Source organism: Lygodium microphyllum, chromosome 15, assembly GCF_053477565.2.
Source record: "Lygodium microphyllum isolate KBCC chromosome 15, Lygodium_microphyllum_v1.1.10, whole genome shotgun sequence".
In the NCBI taxonomy this organism is placed as follows: domain Eukaryota; kingdom Viridiplantae; phylum Streptophyta; class Polypodiopsida; order Schizaeales; family Lygodiaceae; genus Lygodium; species Lygodium microphyllum.
In genome coordinates, this window is record NC_141149.1 from 124,912,992 (window position 1) to 124,939,939 (window position 26,948).

General features: G+C 39.6%; 1 protein-coding gene across 3 annotated transcripts; it reads right to left on the reverse strand.

Moving 5' to 3' along the window:
- Positions 1-2,222: 2,222 nt before the first annotated feature.
- Positions 2,223-26,942, reverse strand: LOC148025022 (equilibrative nucleotide transporter 3-like). Of its 3 annotated transcripts, none has more exons than XR_015693388.1 (10): positions 26,623-26,942; positions 26,384-26,488; positions 19,254-19,409; positions 18,915-19,058; positions 18,725-18,830; positions 11,183-11,355; positions 8,947-9,107; positions 8,562-8,820; positions 3,330-3,513; positions 2,223-2,637 (listed from the first exon to the last, which is right to left on the reverse strand). XR_015693388.1 is itself a non-coding variant. In XM_087694718.1 (9 exons), the coding sequence occupies exons 1-9, from the start codon at positions 26,650-26,652 to the stop codon at positions 3,406-3,408; spliced, it is 1,242 nt and encodes a 413-aa protein (XP_087550844.1). In that variant the 5' UTR covers positions 26,653-26,941; the 3' UTR covers positions 3,117-3,405. The 3 variants fall into 3 exon arrangements, 1 of the variants encoding a protein (XP_087550844.1); XR_015693389.1 differs by lacking the exon at positions 2,223-2,637 and adding an exon at positions 2,661-2,956; XM_087694718.1 differs by lacking the exon at positions 2,223-2,637 and having other exon boundaries at positions 3,117-3,513; positions 26,623-26,941.
- Between the last annotated feature and the right edge of the window lie 6 nt (positions 26,943-26,948).

Genomic DNA, 26,948 nt, shown 5'->3' on the forward strand with positions numbered 1-26,948 from the left:
ACCAAAACATACAAATAGAGATAAGCTAAGACAAATCCTCATGCTTTACCTCCATTATGCTTGCACATAGCCCTGATTTTTCATAATTTTCCATGCGTTATATCTAGTTTTTTCTCATTTATAACTTTTTTTTTCTATTTTTCATAACTATTTACAAGTAAAAATTTTATTTTTATACATTTGTTGATATAAAAACCCTAGACATATCAAGATTAAGTACTTTTCTCAATTTCCCTCTATGGAACCACAATTTGCCATAATGGAACTCATAAAATTGACAATTTAATATAAAACCACACTTTTATATGTTTTAAATAAAGCGTATGAACGATTAAGACTTGTTGCTCATGTTGACATTTCTAATAGAATGAACCATTTTCAAACACTGAAAACCAATTTCAACCATAGAAAACTAATATGCATCATAAAATCGAGAGAAAGCCACTTACTCATAAAACCACATATGAATGCCTTGTAATTCGAAAACGGGAAGCCATTGATGCAATTTTCCAACCGTTGACGCTTTCTTGTGCTTCCTTGATCTATCCCTCACATTCCATCACAATACAACACCCATTCTCTCTCCCTCTTTCTCTCAACCCATATGAACCCTATTTATGGTAAGAGAGAAAGAATGATTTTTTATCTCATTGAATACATCATTCCTCGCAAGAACTGGAGCAATGGAGAGTAAAAATTTGGTGTAGCCAATACCCAGGAGTAGGAAGAGAATCGTTGCCGGGCTAAAAATTACCATTTTTTGGAGGATGGAAGCATTAAAAAAAATGCACCCTCCCATGGCGTTTTATTTCTTGAGCTTTTTTCTTGTTATTAAGCTTAACCACTAATCTATCACTAAACTAGTTCAAATCTTGGTATTCACACTTAACCCGAAGTGATTCTAGTTTAATTGAGAGAGCAAACGAGCTTGAAATTACAATCCAACTAGACATGCGGCTTTTTGGCATCAAAATCTATTACACTAACCTCCATCACATGCTTTTCAGCTTTCACATCCCGTAGATGCTTCACAACGTCAAACCTTGTGACCATTAAATGAGGGATCAAACGAACTCCAACTGATGAACGAACACTTCCCTTGGATTCATGACGTCGAAATGCATCTAGGAAAACTCTAACTCCTTGATTTGCAACCATTTCATTTTGCACTAAAAGAACCTCTTTTGTGGATCTCAAGGTCTTTTTGTACTTAAATCTCAGCTTTAGAATCCGCTCTCAAATAAATAAGGATGATAAAGTAGTTATTTGACACTTCAATAACCACCAGCTTGCTTATCATGAAGTAGCTATTTGACACTTCAATGATCACCATGCTTACTTATGCTACTTTTATATAAAAAACTAGCTTATGTAAAAATTACACACTACAGTGGATAGAATTTAAGTGGGAAGTAAAAAATATACAACAAATACTAGCAAAACAAAACCTACTTTAAGTTTAAACAAACTAATACAAAGATGACTCTATCCACCCATGTGCTTCCACTGTGAAGCTTAGATGGCAATCGAGATAGATGATAGGCCTAAGAGCTTAAGGCTACCTGAGAGAACTTTGATTGGATGAAAGATAGATTAACGGCTTAGAAGGGTCTTTCTCTTATAGCTTAAAAAGGTAATCTAGTTGACATATCCAACTATGTTATAATCCAAGTATATTATGAACATTTCTTAGTCGACCAAAGAATATTCTTAAAAATATTTCCTTTACTTGGGGCCATCCCTAGACCTCAAAATAGGGATCCCTAATAACCCCCACTCCCCGCAACTCAATGCATTGGGCCTTAAGTTGCTACCAACATAACTACTCTATCTAACCCAAAGACTAGATCCCCAAAGATCACTCAATTATGCTATCCGAGTACATAGACCTCATCTATCATACAAGTCAAGACCCATTGTGCTCACACATGGCTTCTCCTTATAATAGGGGACTTATAACTTAGAGCACCATAGATCATTGGTAACAACTTATGGCGGTGGGAGCATATCTAACAACTTAATCCAAATGGAACCCAAATTCACATAATTTATCAACGGGTCTTCCATTATGCATGTTCACATGATTATCATATGAAGGAAATCCAAAGCAGCTTGACATAATAACCATGCAAGAAGAGGTGGTCTCTAACTATAAAACATTTGGAACAAAGCAAGAGCTATAATGCTCAATCTACCTTACACAATCTTGCATGGCTGAAGCCTGAGGTTGTGTGCAATCCACCTAGTTTTGCTTTACACATTAAATTGCACCCAAGAACAACATAAAAGTGGTTTGGCCCCACTAGCTTAAAAGTTCCATTGTATCATGTCAAGTGCAAGTTGGTACCTGCCAACTGCAAAGATCGGAGCAAATGACATAAGGTGTTGTCGTCTTATGTGTCAAGCGTGAGTATCCACCAACCACAAAAATCGGAGCAAATGATATTACGACACCTCTCTCTCATATTTGCTTCCTTGAAATCGGAGAGACCAGATTAGTAACCGAGAGGACGTTCATACTGCTGCAAGAGGGGCTGGTGTGTCAGCTATGGCGGGTGGGTGTGTCCTGTGTTGTGCTGAGAGCGTTGTTTTGTCGCAAGTCGTGGCATCATGTGGATCTTTTAGAGCCATAGGGCACTGCCATGTAAACATTTGCTGCATATAGTTAGCACAAAAACCTAGTTGCACGACCCTTTCAATTGCCAATGCTTTTAGCTTGCTATTCAAGGAGGTGCAGCTGTTGGATCTCACAAGCCCAATCCCGGTCTCACAAAGCCTTACCCAATTGACCAACATAATTTTTTATCAACCAATCCCATATATCGCACACTATATCTTCAAATAGAATCATTGAAACACAATGCTTCCAAGGAAGAAAAGATAAACCGTGCCCCCCTTCCACAGAAAGACAGACAATCAAAAACCCAATTGGTCCTGCCTTTTTGTGAATATTTGTCTACAATAGCAACGAGAAAAAAGGATGTGAGAGACCAAAAACATATGTTATCATTAATACAACACTGCAAGTTACAATTCTTAAAGAACACTATCAGAATTTACACTGAACAGAGGAGCTACCTCTTACAAGTAAAAATGGGCACTTGTGTGCTCGTATAGAAATATAAGAGCTGTTTCAATCACTTGGTTCAACAAATACATCTAACAAATATGCATTAAGCATATAGCAGGTGTGAGAATATCGCATTGAAAAGCTTAGAGAAGATACTAGCTGAAGAGGACACCTACAGTTGCATTAAGCATGTAGCAAGTGTGTGCTCGCACTCGAGAGGTTAGGGAAGATACAGAATGGAGAAATGACAGGAGGCTACCTGCTATTTTCCCATCTTCTGAAGATAATTTACATCTGTTGAAGAGGGCATATCCATACTTGGAGAAACCAAGCAGCTACCACCCCTTCCCAATAAGCCAAAGCCAGTCCAATGTTACTCCAGCAAAAATCCCAATCAAAAGGAAAAGAACTAGCAGATTACCCAAGGTATTTTGTTCAGGGCCCTGTCAATCAAATCAATTACACTCACAATTCAGGAATGGTATCTTATTATACAATGAAGCTACCAAGGGGAAAAAAAAACAATAGAGCCACTAATAAAATCTCAACCTGAAATATAGCTAACCCTTGTACTCCAATTTTTAGGCAGTATTTGGTGTAAGTGTAGTTCAGATATTTGAAGAAACAAGTAACTATCTGTTTGATATGATGCCTAAAACATCACCTTCTTCTTACTAAATCTCATCATGTCTCACCTATGAATGTAACCATGCATCTACATGATCCGTTTTCAAATCTTACTGTTAGCTAAAAGCTGGGAAAATAGGCAACTTAGATAAAGCATTCCAATCTCTCTCTCAAAGATGACAAGATACAATGCTACAGTAATGGGAAGGGCATCATGAAGTGGGCACAACAAGGGGTGATGCGACTGATAGCAGCCACCTCTCCATTTACTAGACTAGCCAAAACCATGGAAGTAATCTGCCATAACAGCAATTCTTGCACACGACCTACATGACCACTGATGCCTAAGTCCAAGTCAAAAATGAAAGCATTGCAAGCCTACTAGATGTGCCAAAGATCAGTCCATTGCATAAAATGAAAAAGACAAGGATGATAGGGCTGTAACATGGCCATGGATGGCATCTTGCCCAAAACACGAGGACAGATAGCTGTCTACTGATGCATCACAGAGGTCCACAATCAAACAATGAAGTCCCAAATCTGTCTCGCAGCTGGGCAAAAAATAAAAAGATGAGCAGGGGTTTCATCACGTGCAATACAGACATCTACCATAGGAGACCTTGCAACCACACAGCACATCCCCTGTGGGAAGATTCCCAATAATAAAAAATTTTTCCAATAGGGAAGCTTGGACCTCCATGGTTGAAGCATGCCACTTAGATCTCTATCCCGAATAGACCAAACTTTGTTTACTTTCTCAATGACTCATCTCTTATCCTCAATCATTTTGGGGTAAATCTGATTGGTCAACCATTTCAGAAAATCCTCCAATTTCACAAAAGCCCAATACAACCACAGAGATAAAAGGCTGGAAACAGGCAAAGGGGAATGCCGTCAAAGCCAGTCCTCCAAGGCCAACCAAATCAGCCTGTAACCTTGAGGCACCCAAAAGTACTAACAAATACGGCGAAAATAATAAACCCGACATTGACTCGGAATGACATCATCAACGGTCTTCAAACCCAATTTTGCCATCCGATTGAACTTATCCCTCTCCATGTGCTTCTTGTGCCAATCAAGCAATTTGGATGTGGCCAAAACCTTTGCTTGCAAGGAATTAGCTTCCTTTTTGGAATCAAGAGGGTGCCAAGAATCTCCTGCCATGAGGCAATCAAGTGGGAAAGAAAAAAAAAGACTCTCAAGCTTTTGAGTGGCTATGTCAATTTCAAATCATTCCACCATGAGGCTTGAATAGTAGTGCAGCCATGCAAGATGCCAATCTCCTCAATAAAAAGACCTAACAATGCCTATCCATTTCACCCAAATGATTTCCCTACTTTTTCCACAGCATAAAGCAGATGGGCTGCATCAATTCTTGCAATGACTTTTGTGTCCAAGGAAGCAAAGGTAAGAAATAATACTTATCGTGATCAATTGTGCAACTTTCAATTTCACATATAGAGGCCAGTCTTGGGATTTCTAATAAACTTTTCATGAATATGTAAAGACATCCAATCTAGCAAAGCGTGAGAAGCCACATGAACCCCAATGGGATAACCCAACTGTCTAGCCTCAAGAAACAACTCCTCCCTACCAAGCCAAAGCCTATAGATCACTCTCTATATAACTGATCAAAGTGGATTTCTGTGCATTGATATACAAGCCCGAAGCCAAACCAAACCAGCTCCAAATAGTCATTGCCCTATCCAAATTGATCCCATCAGCTTGCCTCAAATTTTTAGCACCACTTGGAGAGGTAATTCAATGACCTCACCATCAATAGCCAACTTATCTAGCAGGGAAAGCATCGAATGGTCACTGTTGAGCTAAAACACACTTTACAGCTGATTAGCATCTTTAAAACAGCCCCAAAACACGCTCGCTTAATGAAAAATGCAAATTTGGTGCACGGTTCGAGAGAGTTTCAATGGTCCCCCCAAAACCCTAATTTTTGGGGCACCCTTCAACATCTATAAATAGATAGGCTGCCCACCATTCAGCCTCATCCTTTTTGTGCAGTTTTCTCACTCCTCTTGTGCAAATTTCAGCCATCAGTATTCGCCCTTTGTCTAGCACACTCCCTTCTACTGCATTTGGTCCATCAGCCATTGCTAGCTCATAGATTCCCTCCCCCTACTAGCGTTTGACACTCCAATACTCAAGCGACACTTGGCAACACCCTTCCTCAAATCTTGATGACCTCCTACTGCTTGCATTTGGCCTTCACCCTACATGGCAGCAGCTGGTGACCTTCTTCATCCCCTTGGCGGCTCTCGTACTACTGCATTTGCAACTCTCTGCTGCCACCCACATCATCAGGCATCATCCACAACTATTGCCTCGCTTCCCTAACACTCTGGTGATTAGTGTTTGGTGTTTTCCTTGTCTTTTGCACTCTGACTAGTGGTCACAACACTTGGGATCAATCTTTCTCCAACACTCCATTGCTTTGCCCTTAAGTTCTGTACACTCTTACATTCATTTACAATATTCATTCACTTCAAAGTTTCTTCTCTCTATGTTTGTCACTGTGTTCGAGTTTTGCGTTTTATGTTTTGTGTTTTGAGTTTAGGGTTTGAGTTTTGCTTGTCATTGTCTAAGTCTTTGTGTTTCAATCTTGGTCATACATGTTGTGTTTCCTCAGTACAAACCTAGCATATCTTCAAAGTCACCAGTGCAAACAACAAGGGACCAAAGGGATGCCCCTGACAAAGACTATGGGATAGAGCAATCTCTTCAATCGTCCCCTATTTAGTGCTATGCATGTCATTGCACCATGGCTGATGGTATCAATAAGAGACATCATGCAAGGACCAAATCCCATGGTAGACATTAGTTGTCGAAGAAAGGACTAGCTAACATGATCAAAAGTCCTTTCAATATCCAGTTGAATCATAATAATCTGTTGGCTAAAGGACATAATCTATCCCCAATTGAACAGTTAGAATATTATGCATAATATTCCATCCCTTAATGAAACCATATTTTGGTTGAATCAAATGTGGGAGGACTTTTTTTGTGGCATGTTAGCAATGATCTTAGAGAGGATTTTATACAAGGATCCCAAAACAGGAATGGACCTCCACTATTTCAAAGTCTAGGGGGAAGGAACCTAAGGTAACAAACAAAGCATTGCAATCTTCGCATGCACCCTGATTCCAAATATGTTGACAAAGGCAAGCCAATGGATCCTTAAACTGTTCAACAAAAGCTAAAAAAAACTTCATTAGACAAGCCATCCCAACCAGGACTTTTCCTGTGTTGCAAATCGGACAACACCTCCTACACTTCCCTCAGTAATATCCACTTCCATAAAAGCTGCCCATTTAGGCTCCACCTAGTTACGCACCATGTCTAAAATATAATGGCAGGCAGCATGAGCCGCATCAATAAGAATTCCTTGTGCTCTCTCTCTCTCTCTCTCTCTCTCTCTCTCTCTCTCTCTCTCTCTCTCTCTCTCTCTCGGTAATGAGTAATTATATTAATCACATGAGAAATACAAGAGTCAAATTCCAAGTGACATAGTTGTGCCAACAGCCCTAGAACCTAACAAAATGAAACAAGATCTTCATATGCGGCTGTGCTAGAGTCGAGACGGAACCACATAAGTGCACGCTCGTACTAAGGCTCCGAGATGAGACAAAAAAGATGGCTTTCATGAAGAAAAAGACATACTGCATATACTCTTAAGGGGTCCCTTTTATCTAGGTGATGATTTGACCAAAATATAGGTAGAACACAAGTGTGCAAATATGCTTTAAAAAATACAAGCTAGGAAGGAAGGCAAGAAGGCAGTATACAGAGACAGTTGGGTCATCATTGATAGCAAGGCAGTTGAATGGGGACACATGGCCTATGAGATAAATGCCTCACAGATACAGATGACAGTGTGGAATTGTGACAGCTCACTATGGACACATCCAAGGAGGATGAAGGAGGTAACGACAGACCACAACTTGATTATGATTATAGACACACACCAAAGCCCTAAGAGAGGGATGCCTAAAGTACAGGGGTATGTATGGGAGTTTGGCCTGGCATATCAGACATGGTGACCAGCACAATCGGTGTGAAGCAAAGATGACCCCCCCTCACCCACATTGTTTGGACTGTATAATGACGAGGCTACAAACTACATAGGGTCAAGAATGAGCCTTGCTGGGATCATATACTCATTCTACCGTATGCAGGAAATAATGTGCTTCTTGGATACCCCTGAGAAGTTACAATGCACTTAGATGCTTTACAATTGTTTTTCATGGGTAGGAAGCTCACAGTGAATCTTGGGAGAACCAAGATAATGGTATCAACACAACACATGTATGGGTGACTAGATCCAAGTACCAGCTTTCATCAGAGAACAACCATTGGAGAGTGTTAGAACCTATGTATACATCAGAGTCACCTTCCAAGGGGCCCAGTTATTATAACAGGGTATCAACATCTAGAGAGGACTACTAATTGAGTATGGATCTTGGGTTAAATGCCTAGCAGGGCCATTTTATGCCTGAGACATTCCCACTAGTTTCGTTTGTGAGAGGGACATGACTCCTGGTTAACCTTTGAAGGTGGTCCAAAAACACATTGTGCATTTGATTTTTTTAAATAAATACTAAAAACGGTAGCGAAAAAAAGACAGCGTGTGCCCTTGTGTTCTTTCCTGATTCACCTTTGAGTGTGGTCCAAAAAGCCATTTGTGCATTTGCTACTTTTTTTTAATAATCGAATTGATAGCCAAAAAAAGTCCATCCATGCCCATGCGCGCACATGTGCGTGTGTGTGTGCGTGCGTGCGTGCGTGCATGCACGTGTGCGCGTGTGTGTGTTGGGGGCAAGGAGGGGCGTTTGTTAGGGCTGGGTTTTACCTTATAATCCTTAGGAGCAGCGACAAGAATGCAAACCGTTAGATAGCCATTGGACAGACCTAGCACAATACACAGCAGCAGCATCCACCCTTGTGTCCCATAATTTGCAGTAAAGTAAAAGCACGGTATAAAGACCAAGCGAAGAACTGATGCAGCCACCAACCAGCGTCGTTGTTCAAGACGCAGTCTGTCAATTAAAGGTATATATCGTGCCAAAAAATCCCCCACATTGAACATTGCAATTAATGTAATTGCATACCTGATCAGAGAGAGCTTAAGAAATCAAAAAGTGCTTCTTTAGAAACAAACCACCAACTCAGATTATTAATATTAATTGTTCATTACATAGAAAGGCCTGTAAGGACCAGGAACTCTTGCAACTTACCATGAGCCTAGTTGATGTGTTCCTGTGTCTTCAGCTAAAAACCCAGGGAATATAGAAAGTGTAATCACATACACTAGAAATAAAGAGAATGCATAATCTGAATTTTGGACAAGAAGTTCTAAGGTACTGAATCGCTTCATATGATTTTCAGTTTCAATGTCCTTCAAAAAAGAATATGTGTCATAAATTCGCCCATATCATACAAACATGCTGAACTTGCATCCAATTAGAACCTCTATGCATTACAAACTGAAAATCAAATATCTTGAGGATCATGAAACTTTTAAAACGGTCAAAACAGCACTGCACTTGTAGATTATTTCTTATTTACAGTTTCCAAAGATTACCATTTCTAGAAAATAAGCAGCCTTAATCATGTGTGTTGCATAGACATGTCAGTTTCCACATGCTAACTACGGAATCTCCGCAGTACTGACAAAATAACTCTTTTTGGCCCAAAGTCTCATAAAAATTTAAAAATGTCTTAAAAGGCTGAAAGGCAAACTCAAAAGCTGGAATGAAGAATGCATGGGCTTGAATCACTATTTAAGGGCATCAGAGGGCTGAAGCAATCAAACTCATGCCAAAATGGAGTGCTAAGAATGAGAGTTAAGTTTACAAAACTTTTGGCAAAATTACCAAAATATTCTTACTTTTTGTGGCAATTCTCTAAATACCAATTTGGTGAAATTTCCTAATTTACCCTCTATTTTCACCAAAATTTCCAAAATACCCCTGGAAGATTGCCAAACATTCCAAAATACAAGAAATTTTCTTCATATTTCCGATTTTGCAAGCCTTGACAAAGGATCTGGTTCAGCTCCCAAAAAGCATTTAGTACATTGATTTGACAGGCTGCTCCATTTAAATTTTCAAATTTTTTAAAGCATGAAAAAAAGGTGGATGAGATTGGTTATTCTGTTTAGTGGTAGCCAAGTGTCCAAAAAGTGACACTTTTTGCCATTCAATGCATTTCATTTTATAGGTAACCACTCTGGACCATGTTCTCTCCCATTGTCCATTGTGGTTGCAAACCCAAAAGCCATAGGAACCTGTGAATTTGACAATGGGTTCCCAACCTGGTTGCAAACCTGGGCTTGGTGGGAACAAGACCAAAGATAACAGAATCCCATCAATGAAGGATTCTAGAAAGAGAAACTTTTATCTTACTGTACACTAATGAGACAAAATATTCATGAAGACAAATGTCAATCTTCTTGAGCTTATTCGTGATAATTCTGTTTAAGCTACCCAAGTAGATTATTGTTATATACAAGAATGAACTAAGGAAATTTCAGAGTATTTTCACCAAAAAAGATACAACGATATTTTGTCAGTTTTTTATAAATTGAAGAGTATTTTGGTAATTTTCACAATCAGTTCAGATATTTCATCCTTGATGAAAGAGGGTCACAAGGGGAGAGACAAAACTGACATGTAGAGAGTAGCTTAGGTCACCGACATGTAGCTATGAGGGTATCCAAGAGACCATCTCTTATGCCATTTTTTCAGAACACAATCCAAGGGTGATTCAGAATCCTGACTTTTTAGAACTCACTGGTCTGAAAGACATTGCCACAAGTTGTCAGGGATGGTTGAGGACATGCCCATAGAGGTTGTGACAAACACCATAGGAGAACTAGGGTAAAGGTGAGATGGAATATGTTCGTATCACATGTATCCCAAAAGGCAGTGTTGAAAGAGAGCAGATGCTATATCTTTATGAGCACATAGCAAGTGGCACAAGACAGGTCAGCAAGCAGCTTCTCATCTTGAATTGCAAATATTGATACTGGATTAGCCTTCCTCAACATGATAAGATGCAGCAACCCACTAAAATGTTCAGTCTTTAAGAGAGAATGCTTTTAGACATACAAATGAAGAATCTCATCTCAAAATTTTAATTGTTCAAAATACAACTAGTGCCTAGCTTCTTTTTAGACATTGAGATCTGGAGAAGCATCAAGCATGATAGCAGGGTGATAGTCAGTGATGGTTCCGATGGCTGATGAATGTTCAAAAGCATCGATACCCAATGGGACTGTGAAGGCCATGCATGTTCCATCAAATGCTCCATGCATTAGAAAGCTTGATGAAAAGGACAGCTCTACCCAAATGGAACTTTACCCCCAACACAAATAGCGAGGAAATTACTGTGTTCTAATCAATGAAAATAGACCAAACGAAAGACCAACACAGTCACATTCAAAACACGAGAGAATGTAATTGTACATACAATTTCAGCCTTTTTAATCACCCCGCCAGCTGCTAAATCTGCTGTCACAGTCATGGCTCCTTCAGATACAGCTTTTGCTCGATAATACTTCACAATTTCAAGACGTGGAAAGATGTATGCATAAAGTATTATGCACAAGAGTACAAAAAAGGCAGATATGAAATAAAATGTCACTGCATAAAAATGTAAAAGACAACACAAAGATTAGTAAAACAATTCACCAGATGCAGTTCTCTAGTACTTTTATTTGCAAAGCAACAAAAATAAACAGAACTTGAGATCCATCAGCTATTGTATCTTGCTAGTTACTTTACATAATCTTGTCTCTCTCAAAAACCATATCATCTCTCTCACTTTTCTTGCAATGCTACTTGTACTGATAAAGAATGTATCGTACAGTTGGCCATCTAGCTCACATATAAACCCCCATGTCCACTCCTTTTTTCTCAATTCAAATATACAATGTCTCTCTCACACCAACTATCCTAGGTCCAGACTGCAATGAAGATTGGAGGAGATTACAAGAACATTGCCACACATTCCCTGTCACCTAGCTAAACATCCAGTATGCATATGTCCACTCCTACATGCTGCACCCATCATTGAACCAATGGCAGTGGTTTTTTGTCACAATATGGGTGCACAGAAAGAGTAGCAACCAAAAATTCCACACTCAGCATAACATATTTTCCTGGTAGTCTATGCAAATTTGTGAGTAAAAAGTCACATCTTATGATGACAGCAGTTCTAATTTGAGACAGAGCTAGGTATTTCAAACAGGTCAAAGAAAGTTTGTGGGGTCAAGATAATATAGATAACCCGACTTGAGAAGTCCTAGCATTTTAGAACAGGTGTGTCTTTTTGGCAAGCTTTTCTGACTATGTGCCTAGTTAGGCAAGCTTTTCATGCATACTCATTAAACCAACGCACATAAAGGTTTCTTTAGAAAATGTAATTGGCCACGTGTGACAGTGAGGGAGGTGGCGGGTGGGTGTGTGGGTGTAAGTGCATACAAGCATGCAAGTACATAACTATGCATGCATGTAAACACCCCCCCAAATCATAAAATCAAGCCCCTACAATTTTTTAGGCCCCCACAATTTTTCATGGCCTCATTGCTCGGGCTTATGCAAATAAGAAAAGTCCCTTCAAAAAGTAATTTTTTATTGGGGGGGCCAGAGATTATCTCAGGCCCCCCCCCCAAACTTTATACTTGCATCCTCACTCCATAGCCTCATGAGAACAGAAGTCTCATCCTACACCTTGCAAGCTTGAAAAGTGTGATTTGTCGTTCACACTTTTCAAGCCGTGGTGTTAGACCACACTAAAGCTTAAAAAGTGTGAAGAGCAAAATCACACTATAGGCACAAGGTAGAGGATTTATTGCTGTTTTGTAGAGATTTGCAATGTCTTTTGACACTTTGCCACATTCAAGCATCATGAGAAGATAACAAAACATGAGAATACAAGAGGACATACAACAGAGCATATATGCCTTGCATGAGTTATTGATAGGAAGAGTGCATGCATCAAAAGGTCTCTCTGAAAAGGTGAAAAGCACTAGTGGAGTAAAACCAGGTTGCCCATTGTCACATACACTATTTGGTCTATAGATTGATGAAGTAATGGACTACATAGACAGATTGCTGGAACATGGAGTAAGCCTGGTGAGAGTGTTAACACCGTAAAATACTTTACATATCTTTTGCACAGATAGAGAGCTCTCAGTAGTAAAACCATCTCATCTCAGATTCAGCCAAAGGTTTCCAGCAGCATCTAAATGCTTTACATATCTTTTGCACAGATAGAAAACTCTGGTTAGTAAGACCAAAGTCATGGTGTTTCACACCACCCAAGTTTAGGTTACCATGTCAAAAAAATAATTTATCTTTAATGGGAACCCCAAAGAGATGCTCAGATCATATGTATATCTAAGTGTGACCTTCAAAGGGCCATAGTTTTCCATGCAAGAAGAAACAAAGGCCAGGTTAGCACAAGGCTTTCCAGCAATTAGCGTGCTCGAAAGACAATGTGCACAGTTACAATTCCAAAACCACACCAAATCACGACTGTTACTAACGCCAACACTTCTTTACGGATCAAAGGTTTGGGGGCTTAGTCTCTACCATACAAGAAGATAGCCACTACTAGAGCAAGATGGACCTGAGAAAAAAATTCTATCCTGGCTGGCAGCCAATGGAAAGGCCTTTGATTATGATCACAACACATATGACGCATAGCAAGTCATCCAGACTGCAAGGTATTGCCAAGCCGAGCTAGAGGCTGCATCAATGGTTTCAAACGTCCCTTTAAGGCAGTGATTTTTAAGCAGCACAGATACTCCTGCCTAGCATTTGAGTCTTGCAGAAAATTAGCATCAGGAGACAAACATTGTCGGTAAGCTCAGATGTGCATGACTGAGCTTGCATGGCACGAGTATTGATAGGCTCCCCACTTTTGATTAGGCCATTAGAGTCTAGACTATCCAAACCTTAGACTCAACATGCCTGAAGTGAATCGAGTAACAAGAATGGATATTGAGCAGTCAAATGTTAAGAACATGGATAAGCCTGTACAGCAGCTGGGCACAAAGATGGAACACTACTGAACACAATTTTTAAATCTCTCCTAGGATGGATTTGTCACACGCCTACTATACATGGATGTATACTGGTCACATTAGCTCAACTGCACCATTGAATAGATCTGCACTTCATCACACTAGCTAAGGACAGAGACTGGGAGATATGAGTACATTGCAGCAGAGATCCACATTTGCCAAATGTGCAGGTCAGAGACTGCGACAAAGGATCACTACATTTGCCAATGCCAGTCCCCTAATGACTATGAGATCATGGGGAGATATCATTGTCTCTTTCGTGAGGGTTTTGGATCACTTCAGCAGGTCATGAAATAGGAGGACCAGAAACGCCTAGGCTTATTACCAAAGGATCCACCCATTGCCCACCAACTACCATACCTCCCCCTCCACATTGACAATCCTGGATAGACCATCCTTGCAAGGTGGGTGGGTGGAAAAGGAGTGTCAATGGTGGGGCTGTTGAGCTAAAAATTCATTACATCTTGATTAGCTCTTTAAAACAGCGTGTGCAGATTTCAGCATCAATCTTCCACACGGCGACTGTCCAGCCCTCACAACTGCTGCCATCGCTCCATCAGCCCTCCTAGTACCTAGCAACTACTCTCTTGCTGCTACCCTGCTGCCCAGCATGATCTACACTGCTGCGTTTGGTATCTGCCATCGCCAGCCTCTCTCCTTGGCCTGATTAGCTTGTGTTTGCTGTCCACATCTCCCAGCGATAGGCTCCCCACTCGGGAGACAATTCCTGCTACTGCATTTGACAGTTTCAAGGGCTGCCAGCATCATTCACCACTTCCTCTATTGTCATCAAGCATCCTACAGCCTCAAATGTTCAGTATTTTGCAATTTCCTCACCTTCTTCAGCTCTAACTAGTGGTTACAACACTCCGGATCCATATTTGGTGAAGGTCACGCTCTGACACTCACCGCTCTGCCCTTCAGCATTCTATACTTTTACATTTATTTACTGCATTGTTGTGCATTTTGTGTTTATGGTTTGAGTTTTGCATGTCACTATTTGAGTCTTTGTGTTTCAGTTGTGATCATACATTCTATATTTCCTCTTTGCAAAACCTAGCACATCTTCACACAATATCAAAGCCGGTGCTCTTGTAAAGAGTATTCTACGAAGAGAGAGGAGTTTGCAAGGTCAATCACAAAATTGGGCCTAAGAAGAGCAACTAGAGGTTCAATATCACAATTTAGACTAGGGATATGGAAGTTAGAGGTTGAATTTTGAATTTGAGTTTAACAAGGGAGAAATAAAAGGCTTAAATTTAAATATAAGCCAATGTATTTTTAGAGTCCAAATTTTGAAACAGCAAGAAAAACAACACCCACCTTCACCTTCAACCTCTTTTTCTTCTCCTGTTCTTGATTTTAGTCTCATGATAGAGGAGTTTGAAGAGTACTTGCACATTACGTATAGTTGAGCTTACACCCCTCCTACCAGCTTTGCTACTCCATTTGGACTGGTTTGTGAGGCTAGCCACCTCTCCGATCATGGAGGATATACAACACTTGGGACCATCTTCTTCATCTCAGCGAAGCCCAAAGTCAAGTTCGTACAATCCTTTGAGTCGTATGAATCAAAAGCCTCTCCTATTTCTCCTCTTGATATGTAGAATTCAGATCATTTTTGGTGTGTATAAACTTCAATAGAGGGGGCTCTTGAAGCAAAAATCCTTCATTAGGTATATCTATATCTTCTATTTCATTTCAGCATATAAGCCACTCTTCTCAAATCCCTCCCTCCCCATCCTCTTCTGATCCACACCTCAATTTTTTCTCTTCTTCATTCCAAAACATTGGATTACACTCCACTTCCACATCCAACACACTAGGAGTTGAATCCTCCATCTCTGCTCCTAGCACTTTCTCTTTCTCCACACCATCTTCTACCTACCCTCACTTCACTACCTCGTTGCACCATGGTACATCATTAGGGGGAAGGCCACCTTTTAAAATTGTGTCTTTCATGTTCCTGCAAGTGAGCATTTCTTTTTAATCTGAGATAGGGGTGATGGGTATCCCCCTCACTTCCCTCGGACACTCACTTCATCATCTATCGACCTTCCAAACGTAGGGATTTTCATCCTCTGCTTATGGTGCACCGTCACACACTCCATGCATCACTTCCATGCAAGGATTTCCATCTTCTACTCCATGTGTCCCTATCCCTTCTCCATGGGTTACTCATGCGGTCACCGTGCCCATGCCCAACCAGTCCATACCCACCTTTGGATCCACTGTGCACACTTCTTGCATACATGGTAGGAACTCTAGGATTAATTCCCAAGTATACTCCACTCCCACACTACCCTACCCACCTTTCCTATCCTACAGCACTACCACTCTTGTTGCTACAGCCAAGAATGCCTTCATGAATAAGACTCATTTTAAAAGGTCAAATTTCACCACTTGGCCAAACTTCATGCAACAAGTGCTTAAATCTCACGGACTTTGGGACCTCATCATTATCAATGTAGGGATTTGGGACCTCATCTCAAGGATTCTAATCTCTTTTGTAAGGTTTTGTATTTTAGTATATGGCTAACATATAGGTTTGTACCAGTCCTTCATAGGCTAGAGACATGAGATACGCACCGTTTCCTTCGTGGTTTCATCTTCCAAAGCAATTTGCTCTTCTACTAGCATGGAGGCTTTCATTCCCATGGTGGATCTTGCAACATCTCTCTTGATGCTATCATGGCGGTAGCATCTACCTTGCTCTTCCGATCAGGGTGCTTCATCTTCGTTTTCATCTTCATTTTCATCATGATTCTCGACACCACACGAAGACCAACATCAAGCTCATTTTCCTCCTTCAACATCAATATCCAAGGTTCGGAGGGGGTTCCTACCCTTCTTGGTATTCTACAGGATTCCGCACTTGTCTTTGACATTAGCCTCCCTTCCATGTTGTAACTCTCCCTTGCGTTGCACTATTTCATCACTTTGTAAAGGGTGCTTGGACAAGTGAACAATTTTCCAACGAGGGATACTATCCAAGTAACACTTGTTGCATGCACATTCTCATCATGTAGCACACCACTCTATGGATCTCATGCTTGGATGATCCTAAGCTATCACCACCGTCAGTTCTTCATCACCTCTCCACCATCTTACTACTTCATTACCCTCTTTCTCATCATCGGTACCCTCAAGTGGTTGGGTTAGCTTGTTTTTTTTGTGATGTGTTGGATCTAACTATCCCTTTTCATTCTTCCCATAGGACACAATTACTTGAAAGGCCACAAACCATATTTATTCTCCAAAAAAAAAAACCAAACAAGCGAACAAATTTTTAAATAATAAAAAAGAGGTTCAATGTGGTTCCATCCACCTTTGCAAGACTTGGTAGGCCATTAGGCAACCAACAAGCACCCTTTGTCCAATGCCATGACCTCTCTAGGGTGACTGCTTAAACTCACTTGGTAAGATAACCATTACCTCTGTAGTCTTGGTAGGCCTCTGGGGAGCTGACATGCACCCTTTGTTCGATGCCCTGGTTGCTTTGGGATGGGACACCCTAGGGTAACAATGGGCTTGAGCTTGTCTTCCAATCTCTTCTTGGTTCTAGTTTTGGCCCTAAGAGAGAGTGTTGAGCTAAAAATTCACTACATCTTGATTAGCTCTTTAAAACAGCCACAAAACAGCAAATTACCGAAAGTCATTAAACGAGGAGTGGTTCTAGAGAGTTTCTATGTCCTACATGCAAAACCCTAATTTGGGAGGACCCTTCCACATCTACAAATAGACAAGCTACTCACCATTCAACACCATCCTTCTATGCAAGTTTCTCACTCTTATGTGCAAATTTCAACCATCAGCCTTCCACATAGCAATTATCCAACCCTCGCAACCACTGTCATCTTTCCACATCAGCCCTCCCAACACCTCACGACTGCTCTCTTGCTACTGCCCTACTGCCTAGCGTGATCTACAGTGCTGTGTTTGGTATCTGCTGCCATCGCCAACCTCAACCCTAGGCTTGATTAGCTTGCATTTGCTGTCCACGGCTCCTAGCAACAGGCTCCACACTCAGGCAACAATTCCTGTTGCTGCATTTGACAATTTCAATGGCCGCTAACATCATTCACCACTTCCTCTGCTATCATGAGGCATCCTACAACCTCAAGCGTTCAGCATTTTGAAGTTTCCTCACCTTCTTCAGCTCCAACTAGTAGTTACAATACTCCAAATCCATCTTTGATGGACATCACACTTTGTCACTCACCGCTCTGCCCTTGAGCATTGTGTACACTCTTACATTCATTTACTAAATTGATTCATTCACTTCAGAGTTCTCTTCTTTCTTTGTTTTTGTTTGTGTTTTTTGCGTTTTGTGTTTACGGTTTTGAGTTTTGCACATCACTATCTGAGTCTTTGTGTTTTAGTCATGGTCATACATTCTATGTTTCCTCTTTGCAAAACCTAGCATATCTTCACAAGGGGAGGGTGTGGTCATCAAGAAGAAGGGAGGGGAAGGTTGAGTTATAGAAGGGGGGGTGTTGAAATCTACCCACCCTCCTCATTATTATATTTTTAATAAGTACCTACTTAACCCCAGTAAGGGAGGGTTCTTATGTTTGAGAGAAGGGGAAAAAGGTGTAGACCTTCTCATGAAAAATTTTGCATTTATAAATAACTTGGGAGTCAGAATATTATAGCAAATAATATGTGAGCAAATGCTAAAAGATAAGAGGTAGATGTTACGAAAAATTGAGCTTTCAGCACAAAAACATTTGAGAAATCAGCTGACAAATACCAGGTGCAAATTCTGAGATTTTGTAGAAATTTTCACGAAGCAAATGGGAAAAAAAAAAAGGTGTAATTGAAAGAGTTACAAGAACTTAAAACATACATGAGAAATTAATTTCAACTTGTGAAACTGGAAAGGGAGAAGGTGATAACTGAAATATATTATAGAAGCTTACAAGCTCCTTTTCGGAGACCATCTTGTGAGTTTTCAAAAGATGCCTTAGTGATCATACGCAGGGCAGATGTTGCTGTTCCAGATGCTGCTAGCCCTGCTGAAAAAGACTGCAGAAATTCTCAAGCCAGACTTGTTGCCAATCCTTTAGAGTAATTAATACAATTGCTTTCCAAACATAAGGAACGGACAACCTGGAGAAACTCAGAACACATATAAGACAAATCTCCAATCATGCCCCCTTGAACATGAGCATCTGCTACTCCAAATAGAGCACTTGCGATGCAAACTGCAATGAAAGGTCCTATCCCACCAGCACCAGATGTCGAAATGTCTAACTGTGAAAAGAGGTCAAAAATGATAACACTTCTTAATTATTATTTGAAGACTTAGCTAAAAGGTAAATTAGTCGCAAGATTAAATAATAATTATGCCAGTCCTGCTTTTTAATCAACATTTCTGGCTTAAAGAATTTCAAACAGACTAGCCCAGCTCTAAGAATATAAATATTTACACATTCCAATTTCACTTACAATGGGAATGAATAAGGAACAGAAAAAGAATAATGTATATCCAAATAATATCCGCAATCGTGTATTTACATGGTCCTCCATGTATGCTAATATAGATAATGTTAGAAGAGCAAAAGGTTGATATACAAGTGTCAACACCCTCGTAGGATGATAATGCTGCATGAAGAAAACTCAATCACTTAGTATATATTACCAGGGCTCCCTGAATATAGTTTAACAAAAAATCTTTGATTTACAACGAGAGACTACAATAGCTAAGAACATGAACATTTTATTAACAACTGACATGTCATTTTGAAGTTGCGCTACATAAGACCAAAACACTCTATTCCTTTAACAGCATATGAACTATCTCTTAATTACTTTCTCCATAGGAATCTTAAGCAACCATAATTTGCAGTTTAGAACCGAATTTCAAACAAACATATTGTTGTAGACCTCAAAATAAAAATTCAGCCATAATGCCATAAACTTCAGAATAAATGTAGTCAAATTATTGTTTCGGCAATATGGCTAGGATAAGATTGATACTTTAGAAACAAAGATGATTTTAACAGGAAAGTATAGAGCAGAAAATTTAATATTTAAATCTGTTCTTTCAAGAGCACATGAACCATCTTGTCATTACTCTTCTCTTTAGAACTATGGAAATTCACTTTTAGTTTTAAAACAGGATTAGAAAGCTTACTGATTTGTACAAATACTTAAATGAAACTTTAATAAGTGGATAACAAAAGCAAAAATCTAAGAGGAAAAATAACATTTGTTCCTTGGTTTGAGACAAAGAAGACCTATTCTATGTTACTTTCTCAACTAATCAAATGTGAAAAAGACATCAAGACTTGCCATAACCTTACATACTTAAAGACGAAGAGCCAAGAACTACATATCAGACAGTAGAAATCACTGATGGAGGGTCTTGAAGACACTGTGAATCCTCCATGCTAGACGTCTGATGTGACAAGGAAGGCTTTCTACTAGGGATAGCCTCATATTGGAATCGGCTACTGTAAGAGAACAATAAAAACAGCACACCAATCCCAAAGGACTGTAAAGGACCTCTGGGCCATAACATATGATGCACACCAACTCCATAAGAATACAGTACTGCTGCTCAACTATACCACTTTCTGAAGAGTACATGCTCCTAAATTACTCCATAGAAGCACAATAAGGGGTAAGAAACAGATTCATCATGTTGATCGGCTCAAGACGAATCTTTCTCCTCACCAACTATAAGATGCCTAATCTTGGGACTCTATGAACCAAGTGTCTTGAGAAATCATGAAAAAATCAATAAATAGAGCTCCACGCAACCCTGACAAGTGTGTGCATGGGCAAATATTAGTCAGCATGGATATGCTCTAGAGGAAAAGGAAAATGCCAATCTTGGAAAAGCTAGCAGTCCTCGCGCAAAGGTAACTTAAAGGATCTATGATCTTGCACCATACTTGTAAACATTTGTGAGGATAGACAAAGGTTTTCCGAGAAAAATGCAGAGTGTACAAACAGGAGTAATAAACCAACAAAAACAAATGGAAAAAGAGAGAATGAATGTTGATCCGAGAAAAATGCAGAGTGTACAAACAGGAGTAATAAACCAACAAAAACAAATGGAAAAAGAGAGAATGAATGTTGATAATGAACTCAATGAATAAACCGAGCATGCTAGATGTGATACAACAAATGCTCAAAGAGCGGGAAGGGCTATTCAACAGCCAATCTCTCATGGGAATGGGCTATGGGAAGCTGAAGTACAGTGTCTTCCTGTAGAATGGATCCTGAATGTAGCAAACCACCACAGTTTCAATATCAAATCAGATGCAACAACAATGGAAACAAAGGCAACCAAACACAGTTGTTTAGACTGAACAAGTGTCGCCAAGCTGAGGAGTGAAGCAGGACATAAAAATACAACAGTCCATTCGTAGAAAAGATGGCTGAAATAGCAATGCAGTAGTTCGAATTGGCTGTGTTGGAGAAGTAGTTGGCGTGGTAGCATCAAGTAGTGCCTGAAGCTCAACCTTGGGAGGGGAAGGCTCTATGTTGGTCAAAGGATAAGGGCTCAACTAAGAGAGATCATGGAACCACCATGGGATGACCAACTAGCTGTGTCTCCAGCCCAACTAGGATAGGTACAAACTTGGAATCCTTAATTGAAATACAAGACCCAGCGTGTAAGTACCAAAAGAGACCAGAAAATACAAATGCCAATGGGAAAGTGTGTGTTTACTGATCGCCCTGCTGTTGGCAGCAGTTGCTTGGCTTCGGAAACAGTTGCCTAGTCTTCTAGGGCTGAAAATGCAAAATTCCTGCACACAACACAGCAAACAAGATGTGGTCTCCTCTTCAGGACAGCTTGGGTCCTCTCCTTTGACAATGACACCATGTGAGAGTGTAGAATGGAAGAGAAAAACAAACATGGAGAGAGGAGAAAATAGAGACTAAGTAGAATGTAAATCAATGAATGGAACGGACCAAACACACTCACAACTGATATGCCTCAATGAGGGCACCAAATCAAACAGATGAGCAAAAAGACAAGAGGCTGGAGAGAGAGAGAGAGAGAGTGTGTGTGTGTGTGCGCGCGCGTGCGTACACCATAGTAAAATGATGGACAATAACCAAGACGCAATGGGGCCAGCTATATATAGCTACTGCAATCCTAAACTTGCCCACTAGCAGCAATCAGATGCATTTAATGCAGCCAACCTACATTGAAATACTACTTAATTATTTATTCAATTTGTTTCCTTTGCACTTACTAGATATAAAGAAAAGTGCATTAGAGCTGACCACTGATGAGTTGTCACAGGTTATGGTGGGCCCACACTATGGGCTAAAGGAAAGATAGTACATATTTCCACCTAGCACTCAAGCATATAAGGATTAGGCTCGCAAGGATTGACATCTTTAAGCAGGCTAGATTCGCTAGAATAGACAGTTACAATCAGCAAGATGGCATGCTCATGAAATGTTTGTACAATGTGCATATGTAAATTGAAAGCTTAAAATGTACATAGCATTGCATAGAAAACTTATATGAAATTTTCACCATTGTTTTTGTAATGTACTCGTAAAGAACTTTCATATGACACCCATATTGGTGGGTCCCCAAATTTTAGAAAATCCCTAAATTTTAGGAGCCTCGGATTGGTTTAAAAATGCTAGTCCTGAAAAAATAGGGATAGCATTCTAAAAGTAGTAAGTTTTGTGTTCTAGTAGTGCTTACTAAATTTGATTGTTTCTATTCTTAGCAGTACTCATGCCAAAAAGAAAGACCATAGAGAAGAGTAAAATATACCAGTCACCTTCAATTGAATGATGAAGCACATTTTTAGAGACCGTCGCTAATATATTAATACTTTTTTCAATGATATTCTTGTTTTTAGCAAAAATGAAAAGAAATACCATCAATATCTGGAGATTATTATACTATTGCTTCAATAAAATGAGCTCTTGATAAATGGCAAAAAGAGTGAATTTTTCATATATGAAATAATCAAGAGATAAAAAGAGTGAATTTTTCATACATGAAATAAATTATCTTCAGCATGTCATCTCTTTTGATAGGGTTCAAATGGATAAGATCAAGATAATTCAAAAATAGCTTGATCTTCGTGTGATGTATATGAGGTGTCATCTTTTCTTAGCTTACACTCCTATTACCATCACTTCATCAAGCATTTTGCACATATGGTTGCTCCTCTTTATGGCTTTACAAAAAAGAAATAGCTACCTCTAACGAAGGGAAAAAGAGAAGACAATCTTTACAAAGTTGAAAACAGCCCTCATGTTTGGACTTTTTCTTATCATTTCAAATTTGGTAAAACCATTTATGGTGGAACCAAATACTTGTGGTGATTATATTGATGCAGTGCCAAATCAAGAAGGTCATGCCATAGCATTTGAACGCCATCATCTAAATGATATGGAAAAGAAGTAATTGTGGTTCATGCTTTGAAGATATGGAAGCATTATCTTTTAGGTAATGAATTCCTTATAAACACTAATCATAAGATCTTGAAGTATTCCAAGACTCAAAAGCATTTGCAAGCTAGCTTTTCTCTTTCTCCTATAAAAGAGAGCTTCATCTTTCCTCATTTCACATCAATTTTCTTGGATGTAAATGTTTACACAACATTTAAAGATAGTCTAAAGTTGACCCCATCCATCTACATTATCATCCTTCACTCCTCCATTATCGAATACCTCCTTATTCCCTCTTCTTTTGTTGCTATTTTACAAAACAACAAACTTGTAAATTTATTACAACCCCTCCTTCTCGAGCTCTTCTTCCATTTCAAGAACAAGAAACTGACCATATCAATGTATCTTTGTTCTTTCTCATCTTGTAAAGAAATAGGTTGTCTTTATTACATGAGTGCATGTACATCTTTACATGATCTTGTAAGAGTGAGAGGAGTTTGCCCATCTTCAATCCTTCATCTTATATCCATTACGTTTATATTTCCATGGCTGTAAATTGCCATAGTATTTATTATCTCCACTTCTTGAAATATTGAGCCTTGAACACAAATGGATATTATAATTGTTCAACATATTATGTTGTTCGAGGCATTTATAGAAAAAAATGAGGCAACGTTAAAGAAGTCATTTGTTCAAGAAAACACCTAAAGTTATATACTCCAGTTGCAAAGATGGCGAGGATCTATTGATCCTTATTCCTTATATAGACAATATGTCATTCACTACGCCATATGAGACAAACATTGCCGCCTTAAAGGCTAGTTTGCAACAACTTTTGATGTCACTAATCTTGGTCTATTACACTACTACTTGGCATTCTAATTGCTTCAATTGAGAAGAGGTTAGTCATGCATCACTCCAAGTATATTAGACAATTACTTCAACTTTTTTAAATGGAGGATTGTGAGTCCATCTCTAACCCCATTGAGATAGACGTAGATTCACATTTGAGGATATAGGGAACCATTTGATACCTCTCTTTATCAACAAGTTATTGGATGCTTATTGCACTCGTAGTACATGGTCAGATATTCAAATGGATGTCTCTAATTGGATTGGATGTTTACAACACTAGAGCGTCTACTTGTGGAAATTATTTCATGCTTGTTGGGGATTCATGTATCCCTTGGCTTAGCAAAAAATTGACAATGATAGCAACCTCTAATAAAGAAACTGAATGCATGGCAACCTTTACAACTACATTGAAATATATACGGCTCAAATGCCTATTGGCCAATCTACGTATGATATAGCAATCAAGCACTAACAATCTAGTGTTTCATGCTCGCAAAAAGCACATTGAGATGCAATATTACTACGTCGAGGAAAGACTCCATACTGCAGAGATTGACTAAGTTTATGTACCTACACATAATAATGTGGCAAATGTGTTTAACAAGGCTCTTTCAAGAGAAAATTTTAAAGGCCTTCACAAGGCTTTAGGCTTGGTACGGTTTGGGGATTTATCAGCCATACCTTGTATACATTCATCATTCACTCCAAGGAGACTTGTTAAAATTATCATGTTCTCTAGGGTGTATCGTCTCTTACACCTAAGCACATTTTACTTTCACATTGGAAAGGGTTTTTACCCCACATAACCACCCTCTTAGCACTGGTACTTTAGATCCTTAGAGATAGTGTATTGTCACTTCCACTCATTACTATTAATAATGTTCCAACACCCCTGCCCCCTGGCCCCTCTCTCTCTCTTTCTCTCTCAACTTTGTAAGTCTTGACTCTACTATATGTGTTTGTGAGCTCTACACCAAACCCAACAGACGTACCAACCAATTGCTCCAAAATGGCATAACCAGCATAAAGGTTTTATAGGGTTGGCATGAAAATGCAATTCTAGGATAATAAATACAAGCATGGTCAAAGGAAGGCAGAGAATGCATTAGACTAAAAACACATGTACAACTGATGATATCAAAGCTCCAAATGTCCCTATAAGGATTCGAATAGCTTACAAACAAGAGATTGCTAGCAGAAATAGCATGAATGCTAACAAATTCTTCCAACTTCTCAACCATTGTGTCCATGGCCTCATACACTTTGCCAATGCAAGGCTGCAGTGCATCTACAAGCATCAATAAGCATGCTATTGGCCACACCATTGCATTAATCCGCCTTACATCCTTCCAAAACTCTCAGGTCTCTATCTTCTCGTTATGTAATAAACCAGTGGAAGTTGCTGCCCAATTGATAAAATAAATGGTTCATTCAATTAATATATTTTGCAAAGTTAATATGTCACCACCAAACACATTGCTTTAAGAAAATCATCCTAGCATCCAAGCAAGTTAAGATGTGCACTATCTCTTGCAAAATAAGTGCATGTCACGTGATCTAATAAATTGATCTAATAAATTGATCAAAACATCATAGCAAATTTGGTGGATTCCATAACTTAGGACCCTTCAACCCTGCAAAACTTGACTTCATCAACATAAAGGACATGATGAAGATATTGCAGCTGATGACAGCCATCAAGGCATCCTAGAAATATCTAATACTTATATTTATACGAGCGCCTTCAGATTGGCCTTTTTGGGATGTTTTGCATCCTTGTAAGGATCCTATACTAGTGCTAGGGAGGTGATTATCCTAGCCACTAGAACTGCAACAAAAAGTCCAATAGGAGGATAAGGAAAAGAATGTTGGCAAGATAATGAGATAAGAAGGATGCCAAATCCAAGAATGTTGTATTGCACCCATTCATCTTTCCACTCTAAGATACCAAACCAAAATGCAAATCTTCTGCAATGCACTTTTTAGGGCTTTCGGGCACCTGTCTTTTTGCAAGTCGGGTTGGGTCAGGAGATGGAGATGGTACTGACGTAACTTTCTTCATGATACTAAACGAGATCTCGTGTCTGCATAATTGCATTTTGTGGTCACACAGATTTCAAAATTTTTGCATGCTAACGATCGCCCGACGCCATGTGCTCTAGATAAAGAGAAAATTCAAATACCTGAGACAACATTCAAAGATCTCCAATGCTAAACATCCAAGAGAGCGGTGCATGCTCTAGACAGATTATGTGACCGAGCACAGGAAGACAATCAAGTAGTAATCCGGACAATACGATGCTGTACACAAGAGAAAACGAAAACATATACAGTACTGTACTAACCGGAAAGACAACTGAATAATAATCTTCGATTGTGAGAACGCTATTCCATGCGAATAGACAGCCAATGCCAAGAAGCCAGCACAGGAAATAAGCTGCATAAAGGCCCTGGACAAAATTCAAGCACAGATTTGGGAGCTAAGAATCAATGTGATACAAATCGGCGTACGACCAGGAAAAGGCGGAAGGGGCAGGTACAGATGCACAATACAAGAGATATGGAGAGCCAGCTTGGGTAGTACCTTGGTGGGGATTTCTGGTGCAGAAGCCATAGTTTTGTGTTTTGATGAAGTTGGCAGGCGTTTCTGGTGCAGAAGCAGGCCACGGCTATGGCTCCCGAGAATGGCTGGGGAGAGGAGGAATCATGAGAACTCGTGATTACTACGAATGAAAGAATTCGCAAGGAGAATCAGAGGCAGGATGATTGATCCATTTCGCGAAGAAGAGTCTCCCAATTGACCGGATCATCTGCCCTTTTCGCCATCCGTATCGCATTTGATGATGATTCGTGGTTGGATTGTTTTGACACGTGCGGTATTTAACAGTCAACACGAGAGAGACTGTTTGT

Bases quoted from the DNA above. Each gene is read 5' to 3' on its own strand.
- LOC148025022 (XM_087694718.1), bottom strand. From the start codon at position 26,652: ATGGCTTCTGCACCAGAAATCCCCACCAAG. The intron at 11,356-18,724 runs GTAAGCTTCTAT...ATTTTTATGCAG, and splicing joins TGGTCTCCGAAAAGGAGCTT to TGACATTTTATTTCATATCT. The intron at 9,108-11,182 runs GTATGTACAATT...TCTTTTTTGAAG, and splicing joins TGATTAAAAAGGCTGAAATT to GACATTGAAACTGAAAATCA.